The 20,042-nt window shown below is 53.5% G+C and overlaps 2 protein-coding genes and 1 long non-coding RNA gene across 3 annotated transcripts; 2 read left to right on the forward strand and 1 right to left on the reverse strand.

The window, feature by feature from the left end:
• Nucleotides 1-2,269: 2,269 nt before the first annotated feature.
• LOC106853361 (apoptosis-inducing factor 3-like) lies at nt 2,270-8,361 on the reverse strand. The gene is made up of 18 exons (XM_088177137.1): nt 8,300-8,361; nt 8,069-8,178; nt 7,877-7,986; nt 7,443-7,487; nt 7,279-7,360; nt 7,030-7,142; nt 6,555-6,641; nt 6,244-6,335; nt 5,929-6,059; nt 5,258-5,373; nt 4,807-4,878; nt 4,403-4,466; nt 3,880-3,956; nt 3,682-3,799; nt 3,469-3,567; nt 3,016-3,091; nt 2,501-2,605; nt 2,270-2,376 (listed from the first exon to the last, which is right to left on the reverse strand). The coding sequence occupies exons 1-18, from the start codon at nt 8,359-8,361 to the stop codon at nt 2,334-2,336; spliced, it is 1,602 nt and encodes a 533-aa protein (XP_088033263.1). The 3' UTR covers nt 2,270-2,333.
• LOC148221499 (uncharacterized) lies at nt 4,824-13,574 on the forward strand. Its single transcript, XR_015807943.1, has 3 exons — nt 4,824-5,142; nt 5,234-7,429; nt 12,729-13,574. It is a non-coding gene; the product is annotated as an uncharacterized LOC148221499 (long non-coding RNA).
• A 1,817-nt stretch (nt 13,575-15,391) lies between these two features.
• On the forward strand, nt 15,392-19,926 carry TLCD2 (TLC domain containing 2). The gene is made up of 4 exons (XM_014876541.2): nt 15,392-16,035; nt 16,420-16,502; nt 17,003-17,085; nt 18,579-19,926. Exons 1-4 carry the CDS (start codon nt 15,848-15,850, stop codon nt 18,954-18,956), a joined length of 732 nt encoding a protein of 243 aa, XP_014732027.1. The 5' UTR covers nt 15,392-15,847; the 3' UTR covers nt 18,957-19,926.
• Nucleotides 19,927-20,042: the final 116 nt, after the last annotated feature.

Raw genomic sequence — 20,042 nt, forward strand, 5'->3', positions numbered from 1 at the left:
CCGTTCAGTTTTAGTAAGTTTGTTACCTGTGGGTTGCCTGGATCAGGTGGGAAGATAGTGGGGGCTGCAGACCCTGGGGAGGCCACAGCACCAGAGCTGTGCTCCCAACTGATGCCACTCTGGGGTCTGCCAGTGGAGGGTTGATCCTTCAGGTGCCTTGGGTTTGTCCCGAGCCAAAGGCTGGGCGTAGTGCACAGGTCTGACCTGCTGCTGAGCTCAGGAGCTGGATTAATCCTGCAACATGCCAGGCAGTGGGATGGAGCCTGGGGAGAGGGCTGGCTCCACACCCACACTGCCCTGCTGCGGTGGGGCCGGGCCACTGGGCCAGGGTGACTCAGGGCCGAGTCACGCACAGCTCTGGACGTTGTTCCCGGAACCTCTGTCCCTGGGAGGCCGTGCAGCAGTGCCAGGAGTCCAGGTATTTTGGAGCTAGCAGCACTCAGAGGGGCTGTGGTGAACTTGATTGGGCACTCCCACAGTCCAGGCTCTGGCTCGTTGGTGAACAGAAGCAACTTGGAAGCTGCTGTCCAGGGCTGGAGAAGCCCCTGCCTTGCACTGAGTGAGAGAGGAGCTCCATGGGCCCAGCAAGGGCTCCAGGGGGTCTCTGCACCCCAGGCCTTCTCACAGGACTGCTGGGACCACCAGCTCCCAGGCTGCCTTGGTGAATGGGAATGAGGGGAGTGTCCAGGCATTGCTGCTCAGGGCCTGCCAGGAAGAGCACAGCTCATCCCAGCTCTGAGGGCGGGCAGGGAGGAACAGCCCTGTGCTGAAATGTCTGCACAATCTCAACTTAATCTGCCTGCCCGGGCTCCAGCTGCCCAAGGCAGGGCTGCTCCCAAACTTTGGCACCCAGCAAAGCACAGAAAGTGGCCTGGTGTCCATTAAGTGGTAGAAGTAGAATAAGTCTGTTGTCCTTGGATCTTTCCTTCTTACATAAAGCTGCTGTGCTTGGTGTGTTCTCACTGATGGTTACAAGAAGCTGAGGTTCTTTGGGGTGGTTGTCACCCAGAGGGAATGGGACTGCTGAATGTCCTTGGATCAGTTCCTCCAGCATGAGGCAGATCCTGTCTCTTCCACCACAGCTGCCCTGCTGCAAGTCCATGCAAAACAGCTGGCACCTGCTCAGTGCCCAACACATCCTGGAGTGCATCGAGGGGCAGAAAGTCATGGTGGGGGGGTGGAGGGTGCCCGAGGGCAGGGAGGAGCAGCTCCCTCTCTTCTGCAGCACAGATTGATCTGTATGAGAGCTGTGTGCTCTATGTGCCTCACAAATTTACACGTACCCTGTCATGAAGGAATAACCTTCCTGAAACCCAGCTCTTTCCTGGGTAAAATGTGGCTCTTTCCAAGCAAAGAGTTGCCCTGAGCAGAAGCACTGAATTGTGGGGTTAGGAAATGCAAGACATTGAATTTCAGGTCAAAGTCATGTGTGAGGTGCCAGAGGACAAGTTTGGGTATTTAACACCAAGCCAGCACTGTAGTATCTCACCTGCTGAGCAGAGGGCTCAGGCTCTGGCTATCCTACACTTCATGTCAAACCAGAGGGGTTTGGGCTGGCAAGTAAATGTCCCTGTGGGAACTTGCCCAGATCCTGGGACTTACCCTTCCTCCAGCACAGCCCCATGTGACTGGTGAGTAAGTGCAAGGTTTCCTGTAGAAAGTACAGCCTTGCTTGGTATTGCCTTGCAAAAATCTAGTAACTCTTTCCTCTAGCATCTGGCCACCTCCTCCAAGCATCCAGCATGCAGGGACACAGCAGGAAAGGCTGGATTTGGGATTTCTCTGCCAGAGGCTGGCTGTGGCAACTAATGCAATATTCAAGGCAGCAGTGACACTGCCAGCAGGTGCTGCTGGCTCAGAAGTCGGGTGGCATCCCTCTGTCCTTAGGGGCGGGGTATTCTGTGCAAGTTCCTGCACACAGCCCACCTCGTTCCCTACTGGGAGAGCAGCTTGTCTCGGTCACAGCTCCCCTCGCTGGGAAAATGCGTTTTTGCAAAGGAGAAGGTCAGCGTGACCGGTGTGCTAAATGAGAGCTCTCTGCCAACAGGGAAGGAACAGGAGAAGCTGGTGTATCTCTGGCTGGTGCATCTGTGGTGGCTGCTGCCAGCTCAGACCCTCAGCTGAGCCCCAGGCCATGGCCATCCTCCTCTCATCCAGCACAGCAGAACACCAGATCTGCTGAGCTTTGCCCAGCACAAGTGGACAGCCAAGGGCTGTCTGCAAACACAAAATGCAGGTGTTGGGTTCAGCTTTGCTGATGGTTTTATTGCTCCAGGGTGGGAGGATGTGGAGCTGTTAACACTTGGTTGTGAGCCCCTCACAAGGGGCTTAGTTTAGTTTTGTGCCAGTGAGGGGATGTTGCCAATGTCACAGGCCCTGAAAACAAGAGATAGGTTGGGGATTTACAGTGGCTGCTCTTGGTTTTGTGTCTCTCAGTGGGCTCTGCTGACACAGGGAACAGCACAGAGCGACCCACCAGCTCAGTCAGGATGTCACTTACTCTGCTTCTTCTTTGGAGATTTGTTTCCCCAAGTACAAAACTTCTGCAATCAGAGACACCATGGGGTCGCAGTTCAGGCTGGCAGCTGCAGTCACATGGCCATCCCTGGAACAGAAAGAGGAAGAATGTGGATCTTTTCAGAGTACATAGCTCAGCACAGCAGCATCCCCATGGCACAGTGGCCAGGGAGCAGCTGTATTTCAGAGGGCTCAGGGCAGGGTGGCAGCAGGCACAGGGACTCATGGCAGATTGCCTGGCACTGCTGGGAGCTGGGCACTCAGCCTGGGAGCAGTGGGGCAGAGGGAGAGATGTGTCCCAGGCTCTCTGCCCAGCTGGTGTCATCATTTCAGTTCATTCTCTTCTCCTTCCCTGCCCCGCTTTGGTTTTCTCTGGTTCCCAACAGCTGCCTTTACTGCCCAGCCAGGAGATGTGGAGCCTCTGTGGGATCTGTGCAGGCTGTAGGAGAGAGGATTGTGCCCTGTTTCCTGGGCATGGACGGCCATGGATTCACTCACCTGATGTAAAATATCAGGAATTTCTGTTGCTCCAGACTTCCCTTCACAACGGTGTCCGTGTATCCCTTCCCACAGCCTGGGAGAGAGAGCCTGCTCAGGGAGCCCTGGCACAGCAGTTGCCACCCATCCCACCTCAGAGCCAGTGTGGGGAGGGACAGAGGGGACAGTGACTGTGGCTGGGGAGCAGACATGAAGGCCCTAGACAAGCAGAACCAACTTTGAGCCTCTCCGTGCTTTGGAGGGGGAAGTTCTTCCTCTGTGACCTCTAAGCCACTGGAGATCAGCAAAGAACAAGAACTCTGGGTGACCTCCAGGCCCAGGGCTCAAACTCACCGTGGCAGCCAGTCCAGAGCTTGAGCTGCTTCAGGTGAACTTTGCAACCACAGTGTGTTTACAAGCCCCAGACCCAGCTGGTGGGAAGAAGTTCTGTTTCCTCTCTCTGCCCCTTCCTACCTGCATAGCGGATGCTCTTCCCAAGCAACGTGGTCCAGAAGTAAGGAACAGTGTGCAACTCCTTCCCTCTCTTCAGCATGTTTAAAGCAGCGCAGTGACCTGTGATGAACCAACACTGCAGGTCCTTAAAAATTGCTCCCCGTGTTTCCTGCTGTCCCTTCTGTCCCATTCCCCTCTCTAAGGGAGCTGGAAGGTGGCGTGGCTGTGCCTCACCGTGGGCCTCAGCCACTTGTTGGTGGCGGATGCTGGAGCTGTCCCCACCAAGCAGTGCCACAGGGAAGGTGACCACATCCCCCGCAGCAAAGACATTCGGGATGTTGGTTTGCATGTGCTAATGGGACAAAAGGCAATTAGTGCAGTGATGAGAGGGAAGGGATGGGGTGTGAGCTGGGATACTCAGCTGGCACTCACCAGATTCACCAGGATGGCACCTTTGTCATCTCTGGCAATGGAGGTGCCCTTCAGAAACACTGAGTTGGGGGTTGATCCTGTGGGGAGAGGAGCAGGGATGAAATGCAGCAAAGCTCTGCAGGGGCAGGGAGGAAATTTGGCCTCACAGCTCCTGTTCCTGTTTGGAGCAGAGCACTTGGAGCAGTGACCTGTGCTTAGGCTGGTGCTGAGCCAGTGCAGGGGCAGTAAAACCAGGGCCCAGGGCACAGCACGCTCTGGTAACACAGCAGGGACCTGTGGAGCTCAGCAAGAGCCAAAGGCACAGCGAGAGTGGAACCAGCTCCTTCCCTCCTGCCAAGTGTGTGCTCATGGGCTGCTGACTTTTCCAGGTGTTTGGGGCCAAGAGGAAGGGCTGGATGATAACAGAGTGGGAAAGAGACTGCATGGCAATGGTGTCCTGGAAATGAACTGTGATGCCCTGGGCTTTGCTGGGTGTTCTCCCCATTCCCAAAGCTGCCTCCCTCTCCCACCTGGGGTCTCTTACCTATTCCCACCACGACCACATCTGCAGGGAGTTTCTCTCTGTTGGCAAGAACAGCTTCTGTGACCTAGGAAAGAAGGAAGGATCATTAATAAAGAGTTAAAACCTCTGCCCTAATTCCCACAGCCTCCCTGCTGCTTTGCTCTTTGCTGTCTTTTTTCCTTCCCCAGGTTTGGATCACCTTGTCCAACTAATGTGTGTTGCTGGGAATGTAAAAGAAAATCATGCTGTTGTCTCTGGGATAGGAACACTTACTGGTGTCCTTTGAGCCCAGAGCTGTGCTCAGTGAAAAGGAAGGGAGGGTCTAGACATGAGAGAGGAAAGCCTGATGTAGGCTGGGTTATATCTCAACTTGGTCTTTTTTCCCCTAAAATTAGCAGTTCAGGGATCACAAGAGCTTGACTGACCTTTCCATCCTTTCCTTTCAGCTCACAGAGTTCTGTTTTCATGTGGAACTTCACCCCTTTATTTTGCAGCATCTGAAAAGGACTGGTTTGAGTATTCATTAGGAAATTCCAGGCTATAAAAACAGCTGTACCCAGCCAAAACCCAGGCAGGCAGCTCTGCTGCTGCTCCAGGCTGCAGGGAGGTTCCATTTGTGTCCCTGGCTGGTGCAGGCAGCCTGGAAGCCTGGCTTTTCTCTGCAGTCCTGCTCAGGACTGGTGTGTGAGGCGGGTTTGGGATGAAGAACTGATGTTTGTGGGGGGGAAGATTGGGACCAGCCGTGTGTGCAGAGGTCGTGGGTGAGGACAGAGGCTGGGCATGCAGGGTTATGACTCAGCACAGGGGTGAGGTTTCCTGGGCTGCTTGGATATCATGTGCTCTCCATCCTAGAAATCAGCCCCAGGTTTTCCTAACCTTCATGGCAACACCTCCAACCTGAGGACCCAGGGCGTGCTGGTAAGGGAACTCCTCTCTTTCCACCACTGAGATGGTTCCAGCCTTGTCTGAGAGGAAGGCAGCCACCTCCATTCCTGCAAGGAAGAGGCATGCCCAAGGTAAGCCTGCTGCAAGCATGAACCTGCACCCTTGGAACCTTCTCCCCTTCCAGGAGAACAGATCTGATGTGCTGCCAGTGCTGAACTGCTTTGCTATGCATTTCTGGGCTGAGGTATTTAGTTCCCCCCATTCTTTGTTCTCGTGCACACAGACCTGGATATTAGGAGATGCAAACAATAGCTCCCGGTTATGTACAAAATAACTCCCTTTCTGTTCCTTAGCCCCTTGCTTTCCCAATGCTTCTGGGGAATCCAGCTCCTCTGGAGGACAGTGACCTTTTCATAAGGCACATTTCCCTCTGTCCATGTGTAGCAATTGTTTATAGCTCTCAAAGTTTCTGGCTATCAGAGGAAAGAATGAGTGTGTGCTGTGTAATACACACCCCCAGCAGCTCCAGGGCTCCAGGGAGGATCCCAGCCGGGTAGAAAAGGAACATCCCTTCCCTGAGGGCCTCTAGTTAACGTGCAAACGCAACAGAAAGGGGTTTGAAGGCTCTCACTGATGGTTTGACACCCACTCCAGCCCAGTACCTATGAATGAAGCTCCTACAATCACCAGATTCTTCCCAGTTGCCAGTTCCAAGATCTTGCTGGACTCTTCTGGGGTTTGGAGTGTGTATATGTTCTGCAGGTCGGCACCTGGGACTTTGAGGAAACCAGAACTGAAAGAGAGAGAATCCAGATGCATTTCATGATATAAATGAAACAGAAAGAATGAGAAGGGAGCACAAACTCACGGCTGTGTCATTCCATTCTGCCCTTTCATCTAATTTCCTGCCTCCACCTCTACATCCCAGTGCTGCCCTGACTAAAATCCTGTGTGTGGCAAACGCTTTGTGCACTCACTGGCTGCCTGTTGCAATGAGCAGCTGGTGGTACTTCTGAGAGGACCCATCCTTGAAAAGAACCTCCTGCTTCTGGAAATCCACCGACACTGCCTGCAGGAGAGAGGGGACACAGATCAGACAGGTACCTCTGATCCACTCTCTGTTTTGCCTGTGTGCCTTGTTTCTGGGCACTCAGGTGAGATGAGGGGTGCTGGGCTCCTCTCTCCCACTTCCCACAGGTCCATCCATGGATGCACAGAGCAGTGTTACACCCTCCCCATGGCAGGAGCAGGATCACCCACTGAGGACTGAGCTCAGCTGCTCTGGTACCTCTTTCTCTGTCCAGAACTCTATGCCCCGAGCTTCAAGGAATTCAGGTTTCCTCAGGTAGATGTCCTCAGCTTTCAAATTCATTTCCTGGAAACACAACGAAAATATGAAATTAAGGAATCTAGAGGCAGCAATTCTCCTGAAGTGTTTCTAGTGGAGTCAGTTTGCAAAAGAGGTGAAATTTTCATTAGTGAATCACAGCTCCCCACACTGCCCTACTCCCATCACCTTGTGCCCACGTCAGAAAAACCATCAAACTTTAGTGGGAAGAATTCAATAAAAGGAGATAAAAACATCAGCTTGTGTTGACTCTGATCAAAGGGAGAAAAAAAAGATGTTTTCCTGGAAATAACAGCCCTATTCCTTTTGGATGCCTCAGCACTCCTGCTTTGCTCACTCCATTGCTCCTGGCCCTGAGAGTGGCCCATGGCACACGTGGTGCCCAGGCACAGTCCTGCCCTTGTCACACACCAACCTTGCTCAGTTTGGTCTTGTCATAGGGAACGTGTTTCTCGTTGGTGGCTATGATGATCCTGCCAGTGAATCCCTCCTGGCGAAGAGTCTCTGCACACACCAGGGCAGCCACACCTACAAGAGATTCTCATCTCAGCCCTCTGACAGTCACTGTGGAGGAGGAGGAGGAGGAGGAGCAGGTCAGTCCTCCCTGGAGAGTGGCAACTCCCAGCGTGTGTGAAGGGGGCAGAGCTCAGATCCCTGCACTGACCTCCCCCCAGGAGCAGCATCGTGTTCTTGTTGAGGAGGCACCTCCTGCTTGTGTCCTTCACCCTCAGGCTGCTTTCCAGGTCCTGCAACAAAGTGCAAAATGCTCGAGTCACACGCAAACCCAAGGCACTGCCTGTGCTCAGTGACAGCAGGTAAGGTCAGTACCTTCTTCTTTGCTGTAATGAACACCTTTCCATCTTCCACTGTTACCTGAAGGAGGGAAAGGAGAGGTTTTTTAAGTGCTGTATCCATGAGGTTGTGGTAGGAGCTCTCCTGGGAGATCCTGGTCCAGTGATCTGTCTCTGTCTCTGATCTTGGATGTCACATGATGCTGAGAAGCTCATGAGCTTTTCTCTTCATCCTAAGAGCACTGAGGAAGAGCTGTAAATCCTCTTTTTCTTTCCAAAAGCACTTGTGCTGGCTCTGAGGAATACCAGGATCTATGGCATCACCTTTGATTGAAATGAGCTTTAGGGCAGGGAGTTACATAATCCCAAAAAATCATCCCAATAATCATCCCTTGTGCTGAAGCTCTGCGTGACAGAGCTGTGGTCAGGGCAGGGGGCTTGTGAGAGGATGATGGGAGGACAAGAAGTCACCTTAAAGCAGGAGATACAGTCTAGAGCCGGGTATTCCTCAATGTCTCCAGTCCTGATGTTAAAGCAGGCCCCGTGCCAGGGGCAGCGCAGCCTCTCCCCTCTCAAGACCCCTGCAAGAGAACCCCCCCAGCTGGGCAGAGAGAACCGACCTCCCCAAGGTGGGTTTTTCCCCCTGCCCCGAGCTGGGGTTACCTTTGCTCAGTGGGGCACCATAGTGGGGACATTTGCTGCCTAGAGCACGGAATTCCTTCCTGTTCCTCACCAGCAGCACTGGGTAGCCAGCCACCATCACCTCCAGGAGCCTGGGGGAGAGGTGGGCACAGAATCACTTAAATCCCCCCCATCACCTCCAGGAGCCTGGGGAGAGGTGCAGAGGTGGGCACAGAACCACTGAAATCCCCCCCATCACCCCCATTCACTCACTGTCCATCCCCAACGTCGTCCTCCCTGCAGACCTCTTCAGTGATGGTGTCATCACTCTCCATGCTGGGAGCTGGTCAACGTCAGGCACTCAAAGGGTCCCAAATTTCTGATGAAGCAGTAAAATGACCTTCAGCTGGTGAAAAACGCACCTTTTTTAACTTTGTGTCCAAACACAACACCCATTCCTCTGCCCTTTTCCCCTCTGAATTCCCCACTTCTCTTTTCCAGCCCTATGTCCCATCAAACTGCAGCTCAGGGTGAGTGAGCAGATGTAATTAATGGCTCTTGTAAACAAATATAATTATTTATGGGGAGGTGCTGCTGCCACAGCCCATGTCTCTCTCAAACCGGGTCTAAAGAGATGCTTCAGCCTCTCCAAAGCCTCTCCAACATTTGTGCAGAGATTTTATTCATGATAATTGCCCTGAAAGCATTAATCCCCACCCAAAATGCCTCCTGGGCTAGAAAACAGCCAAACCTCTTGGTCCTTAGTGCTCTCCCTGCTTCAGCAGTTATTGAGAGGCTGATTAGGAATCTCCCTCTCTATTTTGGAGGGGAAAAGGCAAGAAATGGAGCAGGGGAAGGCCATTCGAGGCAGGTTTCAGTGCAGGATGGTGACTTGCTCCTGCAAATCACTCCTGCATTGCTTTCCTAATCTCAGGTTCTTTAGGAGAAGCATTGGTGGGTACTCACCTGGTGCTGCCAAGGGGGTTCAGGCACCTGTCCCCCAGGTCAGAGAGCCACCACTGCTTCTGTCTGCGACTTTCTCCTGTGAGGTGACACCCTGGTGTCTCACCACAAGGGCCCTGCCTGCTGCCAGCCCACGGCTGGTGGTGCCCTCCTTGAGTTGCACAACGTTCCCATCCATCAGGAGATGCAGCTCCTGGAGCTGAGCCTGCCAGGGAGTTTGATTACTGCAACTGGCCTGGGTCTAATTAATGGTATTTTGCTGGGGTTTAGAGTTGCAAAAGAACTGAGGGCACATAAGAATTATGGCACAGGTGTGGTGCCATATAGGTGTGCTGCATCATAGGCAGTGTGACCAGAAAATCAACAGGATTCAGTGATATCCCACGGTCCCTTCCCACTGCCCCTGATGAAAGCACTCCAGCTCAACACAAGGTATTTTTGCAGCACTTTGGAATGACACTGCTACTTTTTATATATTTTAACAACATTCAAAATTCTTTAATTTGATATTTTGGTAGGAATTTTCTCCATTGATTTTAAGGAATGTGAAGTTTTCAGCAGCTCTGCATGTGCCTTACATTCCAGCTCTGCTCCTGGTTCAGTCACCAATGTCCAGGCACATGATCCCTTCATCCCTTGGCCCGTGAAGGATGGCATGGAGCACAGTGCTGCTTGCTGGGCTATTTTTACAACAAAGTGGGAGTTGCAAAAAACCGGGAGTAACACCTACACTGTTTGTGTCTCCTCTTGTTCTTATCTCTGTTTCACAGTCAATATGTTTCACAACTTAAAATATGCCTGAAAAATTAAGGGGGGAAAAGTTCCCAACAGCCTGCTTCCATCATCTCCCTTGCAAGAGATCCACAGGCATCAGCTCCCTGCCAGCAGCACGTTCCCAAATCCAGCAGCAGGGGGGATAAAAATCCTCCGGTGGGTATGACCTGGAGAAGAAGGCACGTGCAGGATGCTGGATAAGTGCAGGCTGGATTATTTGGGAAGCAGTTCAATTCATGGGACCCTCCAAACCATGAGCACCCCTTCCTTCAGAGCAGGGCACCGGGACACTGCCGGCTCCAGACAATCCGGGCCCACGGGCTCTGCACACCCACGATGGGCACAGGAACGAGGGATTTTCTCACAGCACCAGTGAGCGGCTTCTGGGCTCTGCCCTCCTGGCCAGGAGCCGGAATGTGAAGCAATTTGGCTGCCAAACGTCCGTATTTAAACTCTCTGTAATTATTCCCCAGAAGCGCATTCCCACGTGGAGGAGCAGCAGCCCTCGCGGAGCGTTCTCTGACTCAGCAGAAATCGCTGGAATTGTTCGCTCACGGATGGAAAGCTGCAGGGAACAGGCAAAGGGGCAGGCACAGAGGTGTGCAGCTCTGGGATGAGGCAGGTGGGGCTTGATCCTGTGCAGGGACATTTGCACTGCAGGGCCGAGCAGCAGATTCGGCTGCTGGATGCTGGTGGATGCAGACGAGCACGCAGGAAAGGCTTTTGTAAAGTGCAAAGGAAAGGACAAAACAAAATGCCTGACAGAGGCAAAGATGATAGAATGGATATTAAAAGGGTGATAGACAAAGAAGACAGAGTGGAGAAGGACATTGGATGTCAGAGAGAAGATTGGGGTTGGCTGCAGGGATATTAGTGTGTGTCAGGAACACACAACATGCCCTCGAGGGACTGGGATGGGATTGGAGGCAGATTTTAAGGAAGATGCTCTGTAAACATCTTCTGGCCCTTTTTAGGTAAACCAGAGGTGGTTACTCAGAGGGTTTTAGACCTTTGCTTGTAGCACAAGTCAGGATTAAACATAGGAAGGAAGAGAGGAAAAGGAAGTGGTGCCCTCAACCACAGAGCCCAGGTGGGTATCAGACATCTCTGAGCAGATCTGCCACCCACGTTGGTGCTGACTCACACGACCTGCTGAGCTGACCTTGGATTTTATTAGTTACCTTCACTTCTGCTGTGTCTCCCCAGTGCTGCTGGCCCTCCAGAAAACTCAAGTTTAAAGGCAAGGATTTAAGGGGTGTAACTTTCTTGCCTTCAAGTTCCCACCACCATCAGCTGGAGTAGCACATTTTTTCATGCATGGCTGTGTGGATTCATCTTTTTCTCACCTTTTTTTCAGCTCGCCCAGCTCAGGGCCCTTCCCTGCTCTACCAGACCCACTGATTTTAGCAAGCAGCACCCACGGAGTCAAATCATAGGAAAACTGCTCAGCTGCAGGAAGAGGAAGTGAGGTGAAACCTGCAGCAGAGCTGAAGTGATTAATGGGGCACTGCTCTCGGAACAGCTTGGTTTGTGACATTAATAACGAGAGAATTCAGGAGGGAACCTAACCTGTTCCAAGCTGCAGAGCCAGCAGCAGCAGGAGATGCAGTGGGGAAGCTCCTGTGCTTATATTTGTAAGACAGGAGGAATTGAGTGGGCTCAGAGGGTGTAATGCTGAACTGAGTGTAGGAGCTGGGATGTGCTTCCACCTTGGAGGACTCATTTTTAACCTGTCTGAAGTGCAAAAAAACCCCATATAGTCACAAATGCATCATGATGTCATCATAAAGCACATGAATATTCATCCAAAATTACTTAAGCTTGAGACTGATGAATTAAACAGGGAAAAAATGTTTATCCCAGAAGGGAAGAAGACGAGGAAAAGGAAATATTTAGTGGAAATGATTTTGCTTACAGGGTAAGAATAATTATATGTGGTGTTTCACATTTTCTTCCTAAGCATTCATGTCTGGTGATGATGAGAGGTGGGATACAGGCCTGGCAGACACCTGGCACCACTTCACAGTGAACACTGGGAAAGAAGGAACCTGAAACCTTACAAATAGCAGCACATCAACAGTTCAGAAAGTCAAAACATTTGGGGCATGGCAGCTGCTGAAAACACAGGAGACCTGCCCATGCTGCTGTGCTTGAAGGGGATTTGCCAGTCAGTGGAATTTTGTTTATCCCATGGCATACCTATGCAGTTGGAGTGAGGATAGAGCACATCCTTCATGCCACTGGTTCATGACAGATGGTCCAGCCCAAGCCCTGGGGCAACAGCTGACCCTGCAGCATCCTTAGGGACATTCCTGTCAACACAGGTTTCACCAACAAGTACCTTGTGCCAAGTCCTGAGGGGAAAAAAAATATCCTTCCAGTCCTGGGAAAAAGGAAAAAGGCCAAAAGAAGAGCATCCAGATCAACCTGCCTTGGAGTCATTTATCATGTGGGCAAAGCAGGCTCTGCCTAGGTGGTTTGGGAACATTGCCACGTGCCAGGCAGCTGCTGTGCCCAGCCTGCAACTGGTATCTGGCACCAGAACATGCTGGTTCTAGGAAGCTGCCGGGAGATATTGTATTCCAGGAATGATCTCAGGAAGGATGAGCAGCCTGGGCAGCAGAACACCTGCAGGGCTGGTCAAAACACTGTGGGGTGGAAGGAAAACCCTTCCCTCAGGGGTGAGAGCTTGCAGACCTGGCCAAGGTAAATGGGCAGGCTGTGGTGCAAGCACATCTGGCTCATCCTCTGCCAGATGAGTTTGAGTCCTTGAGGTCAGTGGTAAAGTGCTGCACATTTTGTCATTTCTTGCCTTAAATTCTGGAGCTGCTCACCACTCTCACAGAGACTGAAATCCCTTTCTCTCCTGTCCACAGCAAGTTCTACTTGGAGAATATCCAGTTTCCACACCAGGAAGGTGCTCCTGGCTGGAAGGGGTGGATGCTCAAGTTTGAATTGATTTCAGCTCTCTCCACAGCTGCCTCTGCAATGCCTGGGCATGCTTTGCCATGCAGAACCTGCATTTTGCACAGTAGATCCTTTCATAAGTGTGGAGTTCCAGACTTCCTGGATGGAGATGTGGATATATAAAGCATTCCTACATCATATGACTTCTTATGGCCTAAGCAGACAGAGTGGTGACACAGTTTAGAGAAGGATGGAGACATCAGCTAATTAAAGTTTGGAAGCCAAGCTGCTTGATTTGTTTTGAGCCCTTGGACTCCTCAGATTACTTCAGGTGTGAGCCAGGTCTGGCATTAGGTGAGCAGATGGGTTTTATGACTCCCTGGATGCAGAGAGGCAGATTAAGGGAGGGAAGCTTTGCAAAAACAGGAGCATGACTTGTGCCTGGCTCCCACATCTGTTGGCTGTGGCGAGTCCTCTGTGGCATTTGGGAACAGAATGGGCTCCTCTTTAAATAAGGGACGGTGGAAGTGCAAAATCACACCCAAACTCCCACCCAGGAGTAGCAGGGGAGCACCTAGGGGGGACAGAGTTCAGCTGGCAGAATTCCTGTGGTGGATTATCACTAAACTGCCAGCTTTTTATTGTGGAAAATGGGTTGTATCTCTCAAATGTGCTGCAGAGAAACTCCTGCCCGGGAAAGGGAGACAAAAAATATAATAATATAAAATAAATAATAAAACTCTGTACCCTCGATTCACACCCCGGCTGCTGCTGGAAAGCCCCCACTATGGGATTAGCCGTGTGCCGTGTCATTATGGGATGGACCTGGGCACGTCCTTGCTGGTATCTGCAAGGAGTCCCCTGCCCTGCTGGGAGCAGGCACCGGCAGCCACCCGGCACTAGGCTGAGCTGCCTTTCTGCAGAAAATGAGGTCGTTTGGGGACAGTCGGAAAACTTCTGGAAATCTGGGTGAAAAAGGCAGTATCTCCAAATAAGGTGGGAATGAGGAATCCCATCGGATCGGGCTCCAGCTCTCCAGCGGGCGTGCAGGGACCTCTTGTGGCAGCTGCGCCTGAGAGCTCCGGTCCCTGCTCTTCCTTTCGGGTTCTTTTGGGACAAGCCTGGCCCCCGAGCCTGTGGCGTGTGGTTGAATATTTGGCCTGATCTGGTGTCAGGGGACTTGTTTGTAACTGGGCTTGGAAGTCTCCAGTTCCAAAACCGCCCCCGGTTAATGCCATTGCTGCAGAGGAAGGAAGACAAGGAGAAAAGGCTGGAATTAGGGTTTTAAGAAACTACGGCTCAATGGGAAGTCCTGGTAAAATTAAATAAAATCTGGGCTAAAATGACCCAAGAAGTAGTTTATATGTAACTGCTGGTAGTGCTCTAGCAATGGGATCAAAGTCCTTGAACCAGAGGCTCAATTAATCACGGCTTAAATTCCTCCGATGCAGAAGTGGAAGGTAAAAGCTCTCCAGCCTCCAGAAACATTTTAACTATTCCTGTCCCCGAGCCTGGCTGAATGTTCATCTTTAGGATAAACACAAATGGAGGAGCCCCTGGGGAAACGAGGCTGGACTTGCAGACATTCCACGGTCTGGGATTTTCCCTGCAGGCAGGTGAAGGACAGAGTTGTCACCAGGGAACGGAGCAGTCAAGATTTTTTGAGGCTGAAATACCGCAGATGACTTCTCATTCGGAAACCGGCTCTGTGCAATTTTATACTCAATTAATTGTTAAATGATTTTTCTCCTCAGTGCCCTGAGCAGCCCAGCACGTCTCCAAGGCATGTCTCTCTTTCCTCAGCACATCTTATGCTGAACAAAAATGTCTTTGCATTTGGTCTTCTCAGTAACAGATTAGCCTGTGTGATCCTTTCAGTCCTAATACAGGAGATTATTTTAAATCCCCTGAGCACTCAGGGCTGCCTATTACTTCAGGCAGTGTCTCCCTGCCACGTAACTGTTATGAAAGTACATTGTCTTGCCCGGCTTTTAAGCAAATTTGTGCAGCATGAATAGATGCTTTTCTACCAGTTGGGACTATCACAGAAACAGAGAATCGTTTAGGTTGGAATAGAACCTCACCCATCTCCCAATTTGATTTAATCACTCAGCGTCCCTTCCATCAGTGTGTATTTGATGTTTTTGTGTCCATCACCCCAAAGCCAGGACAGCAACTGAGAGCTCAGGCTCCACACGCTTCTGTTTCAGCGAAGAGGAAGTAGAAGATTTCATCCAAAATTAATACCTCAAAGGAGAGGTGGAGTTTGACATTAATCGGTGTATACACGGTGACTCAGCCCGGCGGCAGAAGGGGAAGCGAGGGCTGTGCAGCAACTTCTGCTGGAAACATCAAAAAGCAACAAGGGAGCGATCAAATTACGGGAAGCTGGAAAAGCAGCGTAGTTGTAGGGTAGAACTAAAATTGTGGCTACGGGATTGTGAATTTCCACAACCTCCAGACAGCAGAGCTGGGGTATACCAGACATCGGGGAGCTCCTCTCGGGACCACACATGGGACACTGGGATGAGGGATAAGTGTATTTTTAGGCGAGGCAATCAGATCTTTTTCGGTCCTTGGTGTGGTCTGGGGGGGTGCTGACCCGGGGTGAGCGGCAGCTTGGAGAGCTCCTGCCCAAGGAAACAATGACAGTGACGGGCATCAACTGCCGGGAATGCTTTGGGGTGAAGGACCACCGGCCACAGCACTCATGGGAGAGGCGTTCGGCCACCCGGTGCCACCAAGGTGGAGGAGGAACCTCTAGGGAGCGAAAGAAGTGCTCCCAGTTCCCGCACAGCGACGGGACACGCGTTCCCCGCTCCGTGCCACGCTCTCAGCCGGCTCCGGGCTGGCGCCGCTTGTGCCGTGCGATGCCGGGGAAGGCGGATACATCCCCGGGGGCTCCATTCCCATTCTCCCGCTCCCCGTGTCCCACGCCCCGACGGGAAGCGCTGCCGCTGCGTGTCCGCACCCCTGGCAGGGGGATGCGGGAACTGCCAGCGGGTCTTGGCCCTTCCTCTCGGGGGTGATGCGCACCGCGGCCGGGGCAGGGCGGTGCCGGCGGGGCGGTGCCGGTGCCCGGGGCGGTGCCGGTGCCCAGGGCGGGCTCCGGGGCTGGGCGAGGCGGAGCCCGTCGGGCAGCGAGGTCGGTCCCATGGGAGCCCGGCGGTCCGGTGGATGCCCATGGCTTTCAGCCCGGGGCTGCTGGTGGTGGCCGGTTCTTTCGCCGCTTTCCGCCTGCTCAACCGGGGGCTGGAGCGGCTCGTGCCGCCGCCGCCCTCGGCCCGGAGCAACCGCTGGAAGTGGCGCAACATCTGGACATCGCTGGCGCACAGCGTGCTCAGCGGCGGCGGGGCGCTGGCCGGGTGAGCGGCACCGCGGGGCTCCCCAGGGACACCGGGCTGCCGGAGGGACCGGGACACTGGGAGGGAATGGGGACATCGAGGGATCCCGACGGGAACCTGCGGCCAAGGGGGCACTAAAGGAAATGGAGGTGCTGGGGACCCTGGGAAATGTGGGGACCTGCGTACTGGGAGGCACTGAGAGAGGGAGGAAGGTCCGAGGGACAGGGAGGCATCAGGGGTGGGGAGACTCCAGGGAAAACAGGAGAAGAGAGGTGGTTGTGGGTGAAGCAGGGCAACAGGAGGTCTCTGGGGAGGGTCAGCAGCACCAGGTGGGTACTGAGGACACCGGGAGGGAAATGGGGACCCGGAGGCACTGCTCGACACTCACAACCTCTTTCCCTGCAGGTTCTACCTCTACCCCGAACTGTCCAACGACCTGGTGAGCACACACCCGCCCGGGGCGCACAGCCTGGTCGCCGTGTCTGTAGGTGAGGTTTGGCCATGGACTGTCCCCCTGTTCTGTCCCCCGAGGGGTCTTCACGGGCTCGTCGGTGCCTGACACCGGCCCCTCGAGCCATGTCGCGATGTCTCAGGCACCTCAAACAATCGCCCTATTCTTGGCAAAAGACAGTGGCTCCTTTCTGTCCCACGGCACCCGCAGCCAGGAGGTACTGGGCACCGGGCTGCCCTCCACCGTCCTCGGGGGGAGCCGGGCCTCGGGGCGTCCCAAAAGTGCCCACATGGGGTTGGTGGAGTTAGCTGGTGCCTCTGCCTGGGAGCACGTCCTACAGAGTCGTTGCAAGAGGGACCCAAACCCCACCAATTTCCTTCTTTTGCTGTGTGTGACTCCCCACCCACACAGATGTGACCATCACTTCCTTAGGGGGGCAGCCCAGCCCAGTCAGGTGCAGAGCCCACTGGGCCAGAGGGGATTCGTTGGCACAACCCATGCTGATCCTCTTTTTGTTCACGGACTCCTCAATCTCAGGCTATTTCCTCGAAGACTTTGTGGACATGTTGTGCAATCAGAAACTTCATCAGTCCTGGGAGCTGCTCTTTCATCACTCTGTGGTGAGTGCACCAGCACAAGTACCACCAGGGAGGCTGGGGATGGGGGACACCAGTGGGGCTCCTGCTGTTGTTTGTGTGGGTGTTTGCTGCCTGCTACAACGTCTGATTTTATTTCCTGGGGAGATGAACCCAGACAGCAAGGCCTGGAGCTCCTCTTGGTCCTGCAGGACTCTACCCTTAGAGGGTCTGAAGAAAGGCACCCAAAAATAGGCTAGGAAAAAAACATATGTACACAGAGTATGGGGGCAAAGGGCTGGGGTGATCCACAACAGTGTCACTGGCAGCAGTGTCACTGACCCAGCTGTCCCCTCTGGCACAGGTGAGCAGCTCACCTCCTGTGGCTCTTGCCCTCTTGAGAACCTGCCAGGAAGGGCTGCACATCCCCCCCCAATCCACCTCCCTCTCCCTGGAGTGCTTTGCCCTCACCTGGGGCTGGTGTGGCTGGAGCAGCTCTGATGCAGGACCCCCAGTCCAGTGCCTTCTGCCTGTCTTGCTGTGCCCTTTGTGGGTTTTTCTCTGATCACCTCCGATGTCCAGGTGCTGGAGTGTTTTTCCCAACCAAAACAATTCTGTGATGCTGAGACTCTGGATGCTGCAGGGCAGGGGCGTGGCACAGCCTGGAGCTGAGCAGCAGAGATGCTGCAGGGTTCAAGGGAGGCTCAGGGGTGTGCAGGGCCTGGGGAGGGGGACAGGGACAGTGCTGGCACTCACCTGGGATGAGATAGGGTAGTCAGACCTGCTCTGTCAGTGAGCCCTGGGGCTCTGCTGGTTGCTGCTGGTGAGCCAAAAGTTCATCTCCACAATAGAGCTAATTCAAGCCAAGACAGTGACTTAACGAGCAGGGAGCAGATAATCTCATTACACAGCCCATACAGAGAACAGCATTAATGGCATAAACCAAAGAAAGGACTGAGTGTGCTGAAGCGTGGGCAGGCAGAGCCTATCCCCCTGCCTGGCAGGGAGGGTGTGGGGCAGGAATCCTGTCCCAAACAGCCCCGTCCTGTCCTCTCCTGCAGCACCCAGCAGCCCCAGGGTGCTTCAGGGGGCTCTCTGATATACCAAAGCCACCTAATCCCTGCTGGGTGCCTGCTGGGGAGAATCCCTGAGCCAGCAGCAGCCGTAGCCCGGGGTTACAGTCTCCCTTCCTGTCCATTCACTGTGTGTGGAAAAACTTGCTGGGCCACAGGCAGCTGCATTCCCCAGGCCACAACAGCAGGGTTAGGCCAGGCTGCTTTGTCTCCTCAGCCAACCTGGGGCTTAGAGAGTTGTTTCCTTCTCTTCCTGCTGGAACAAAAAAAACTCACTCAGGTTTCATGCAATGGTGAGGAGGTGCCAGAGGCTGCAATGCTGCAGGGATGACCTGTCCTTTGGCACTGCTGTGATGATCCTTTCCACCTCTGCTCCACGCTGTGCCCAAGCGTGGAGGGTTCCAGCTTGCAGCAGCTGAGAGCAACAAGCCCCTGGGCTCAGCGTCTCTTCTTCCTCCTTCCCAGGTCATCATCTGCTTTGGTATTGCCGTGCTGCTCCACCAGTACGTCGGCTTTGCCCTCGTGGCTTTACTGGTGGAGATCAACTCCATCTTCCTGCACCTGCGGCAGATCCTGCTCATGGCCAACCTGGTGCACACCACCTGCTACCGCCTCAACAGCCTCATCAACCTGGGCACCTACGTGGTGTTCCGCATGGCCACGCTGGCCTGGATGACGCGCTGGCTCTTCCTCAATCGCCACAATGTGCCCCCAGCCGCCTACGCCGTGGGCACGGTGGGCATGGCAATCATGACGCCCATGAACATCATCCTCTTCTACCGCCTGCTGCGGAGTGACTTCTTCAAATGTAGACGGAATGTGCGGCGGGAGAAGGAGGAATAGGCCCCTCTCCTGCGAGGGGGGCAGTTCCAAACCCATGGAGCAAGTGGAGGGTGAACGTGGCTGTTTCAGTACCCTGCAAGGAGGGGCAGCACTAACAGAGCATCCAGGCTTTTCTTGTGGCTCAAGGTTCTGGGCCCTGCACAGCAGAGGAGGTGCTCATGGACCAGGCACTGTGGCTCTGCTCCCCAAACACTTTTGGATGATGTGGTTGGACGACTGGGAGCTGCTCAGAGAAGCCTCGACAGCTCTCACAGCTCCCTGAGGCACCACTGAGATGAGAAGGGAGCAGAGCAGCACTGTTCCCCCACTGCTCTTCCAGACATCCCAACACCACAGGGTGTTTCCAACCCCATCAGCCACAGGACACTGAGTCTCTGTGGTGTCTCCTATGGGAACGGCACCAGCAAGACAGGCCCCAAGGCTTTGCCTTCGAGATGATGGTCAGTAAAAACCAAACCCTGCACTGATGAACTCTCCCTGAGGAGATTGTCCCAGGCTGAGACCTGGCTGGGGGACTGCTGCCCATTGTGGGGTGCAGGTCGGGGGCAGCCCCAACCTCTCCTGACAACTGGAGCTTTTTCCATATTTTCCATATGTTTTTTCCCCAGATAATTTAAGTGCCCATAAATGAGTGTGGGAGAGTGCGAGTGGCTGGCAGGAGGATGTTGTGTGATGGTCACTTCCCACAGATGTGGGATTTTCAGGCACCTTTTAGGATTCAGGCATCTGTTAGGAATGTCAAGTTGTGCTGCGGAGCTTGGTGTAATGCTCTCACCTGGCAGCAAAGGCTCTTACTAACATGAGCTTTTAATAAATGGCTGCAAATGAAGTGGCTTGAAGGGAAAAGACTGAGAGGGGACAAAAGGACTCAGCATCCTAGTCCACTCTGGGGGTGTCACTGCTTAGCACAGTCCTTACCCTGTGTCTCCCTGCCATGGAGTGAAAATACACTGTACACTGGCACACTCTACCTTTCTTGTTGTTTTTTTCTCACCCCTCTCCTTTCTGTGGAGGAAGATGGTTTATAAATGTTTTTCTACTCCACATTTCCTTTTCCTCACCGATTCTCACACACTGGACTGTTCC

The sequence above is a fragment of the Sturnus vulgaris genome, chromosome 21, assembly GCF_052056855.1.
Source record: "Sturnus vulgaris isolate bStuVul1 chromosome 21, bStuVul1.hap1, whole genome shotgun sequence".
Classification (NCBI taxonomy): domain Eukaryota; kingdom Metazoa; phylum Chordata; class Aves; order Passeriformes; family Sturnidae; genus Sturnus; species Sturnus vulgaris.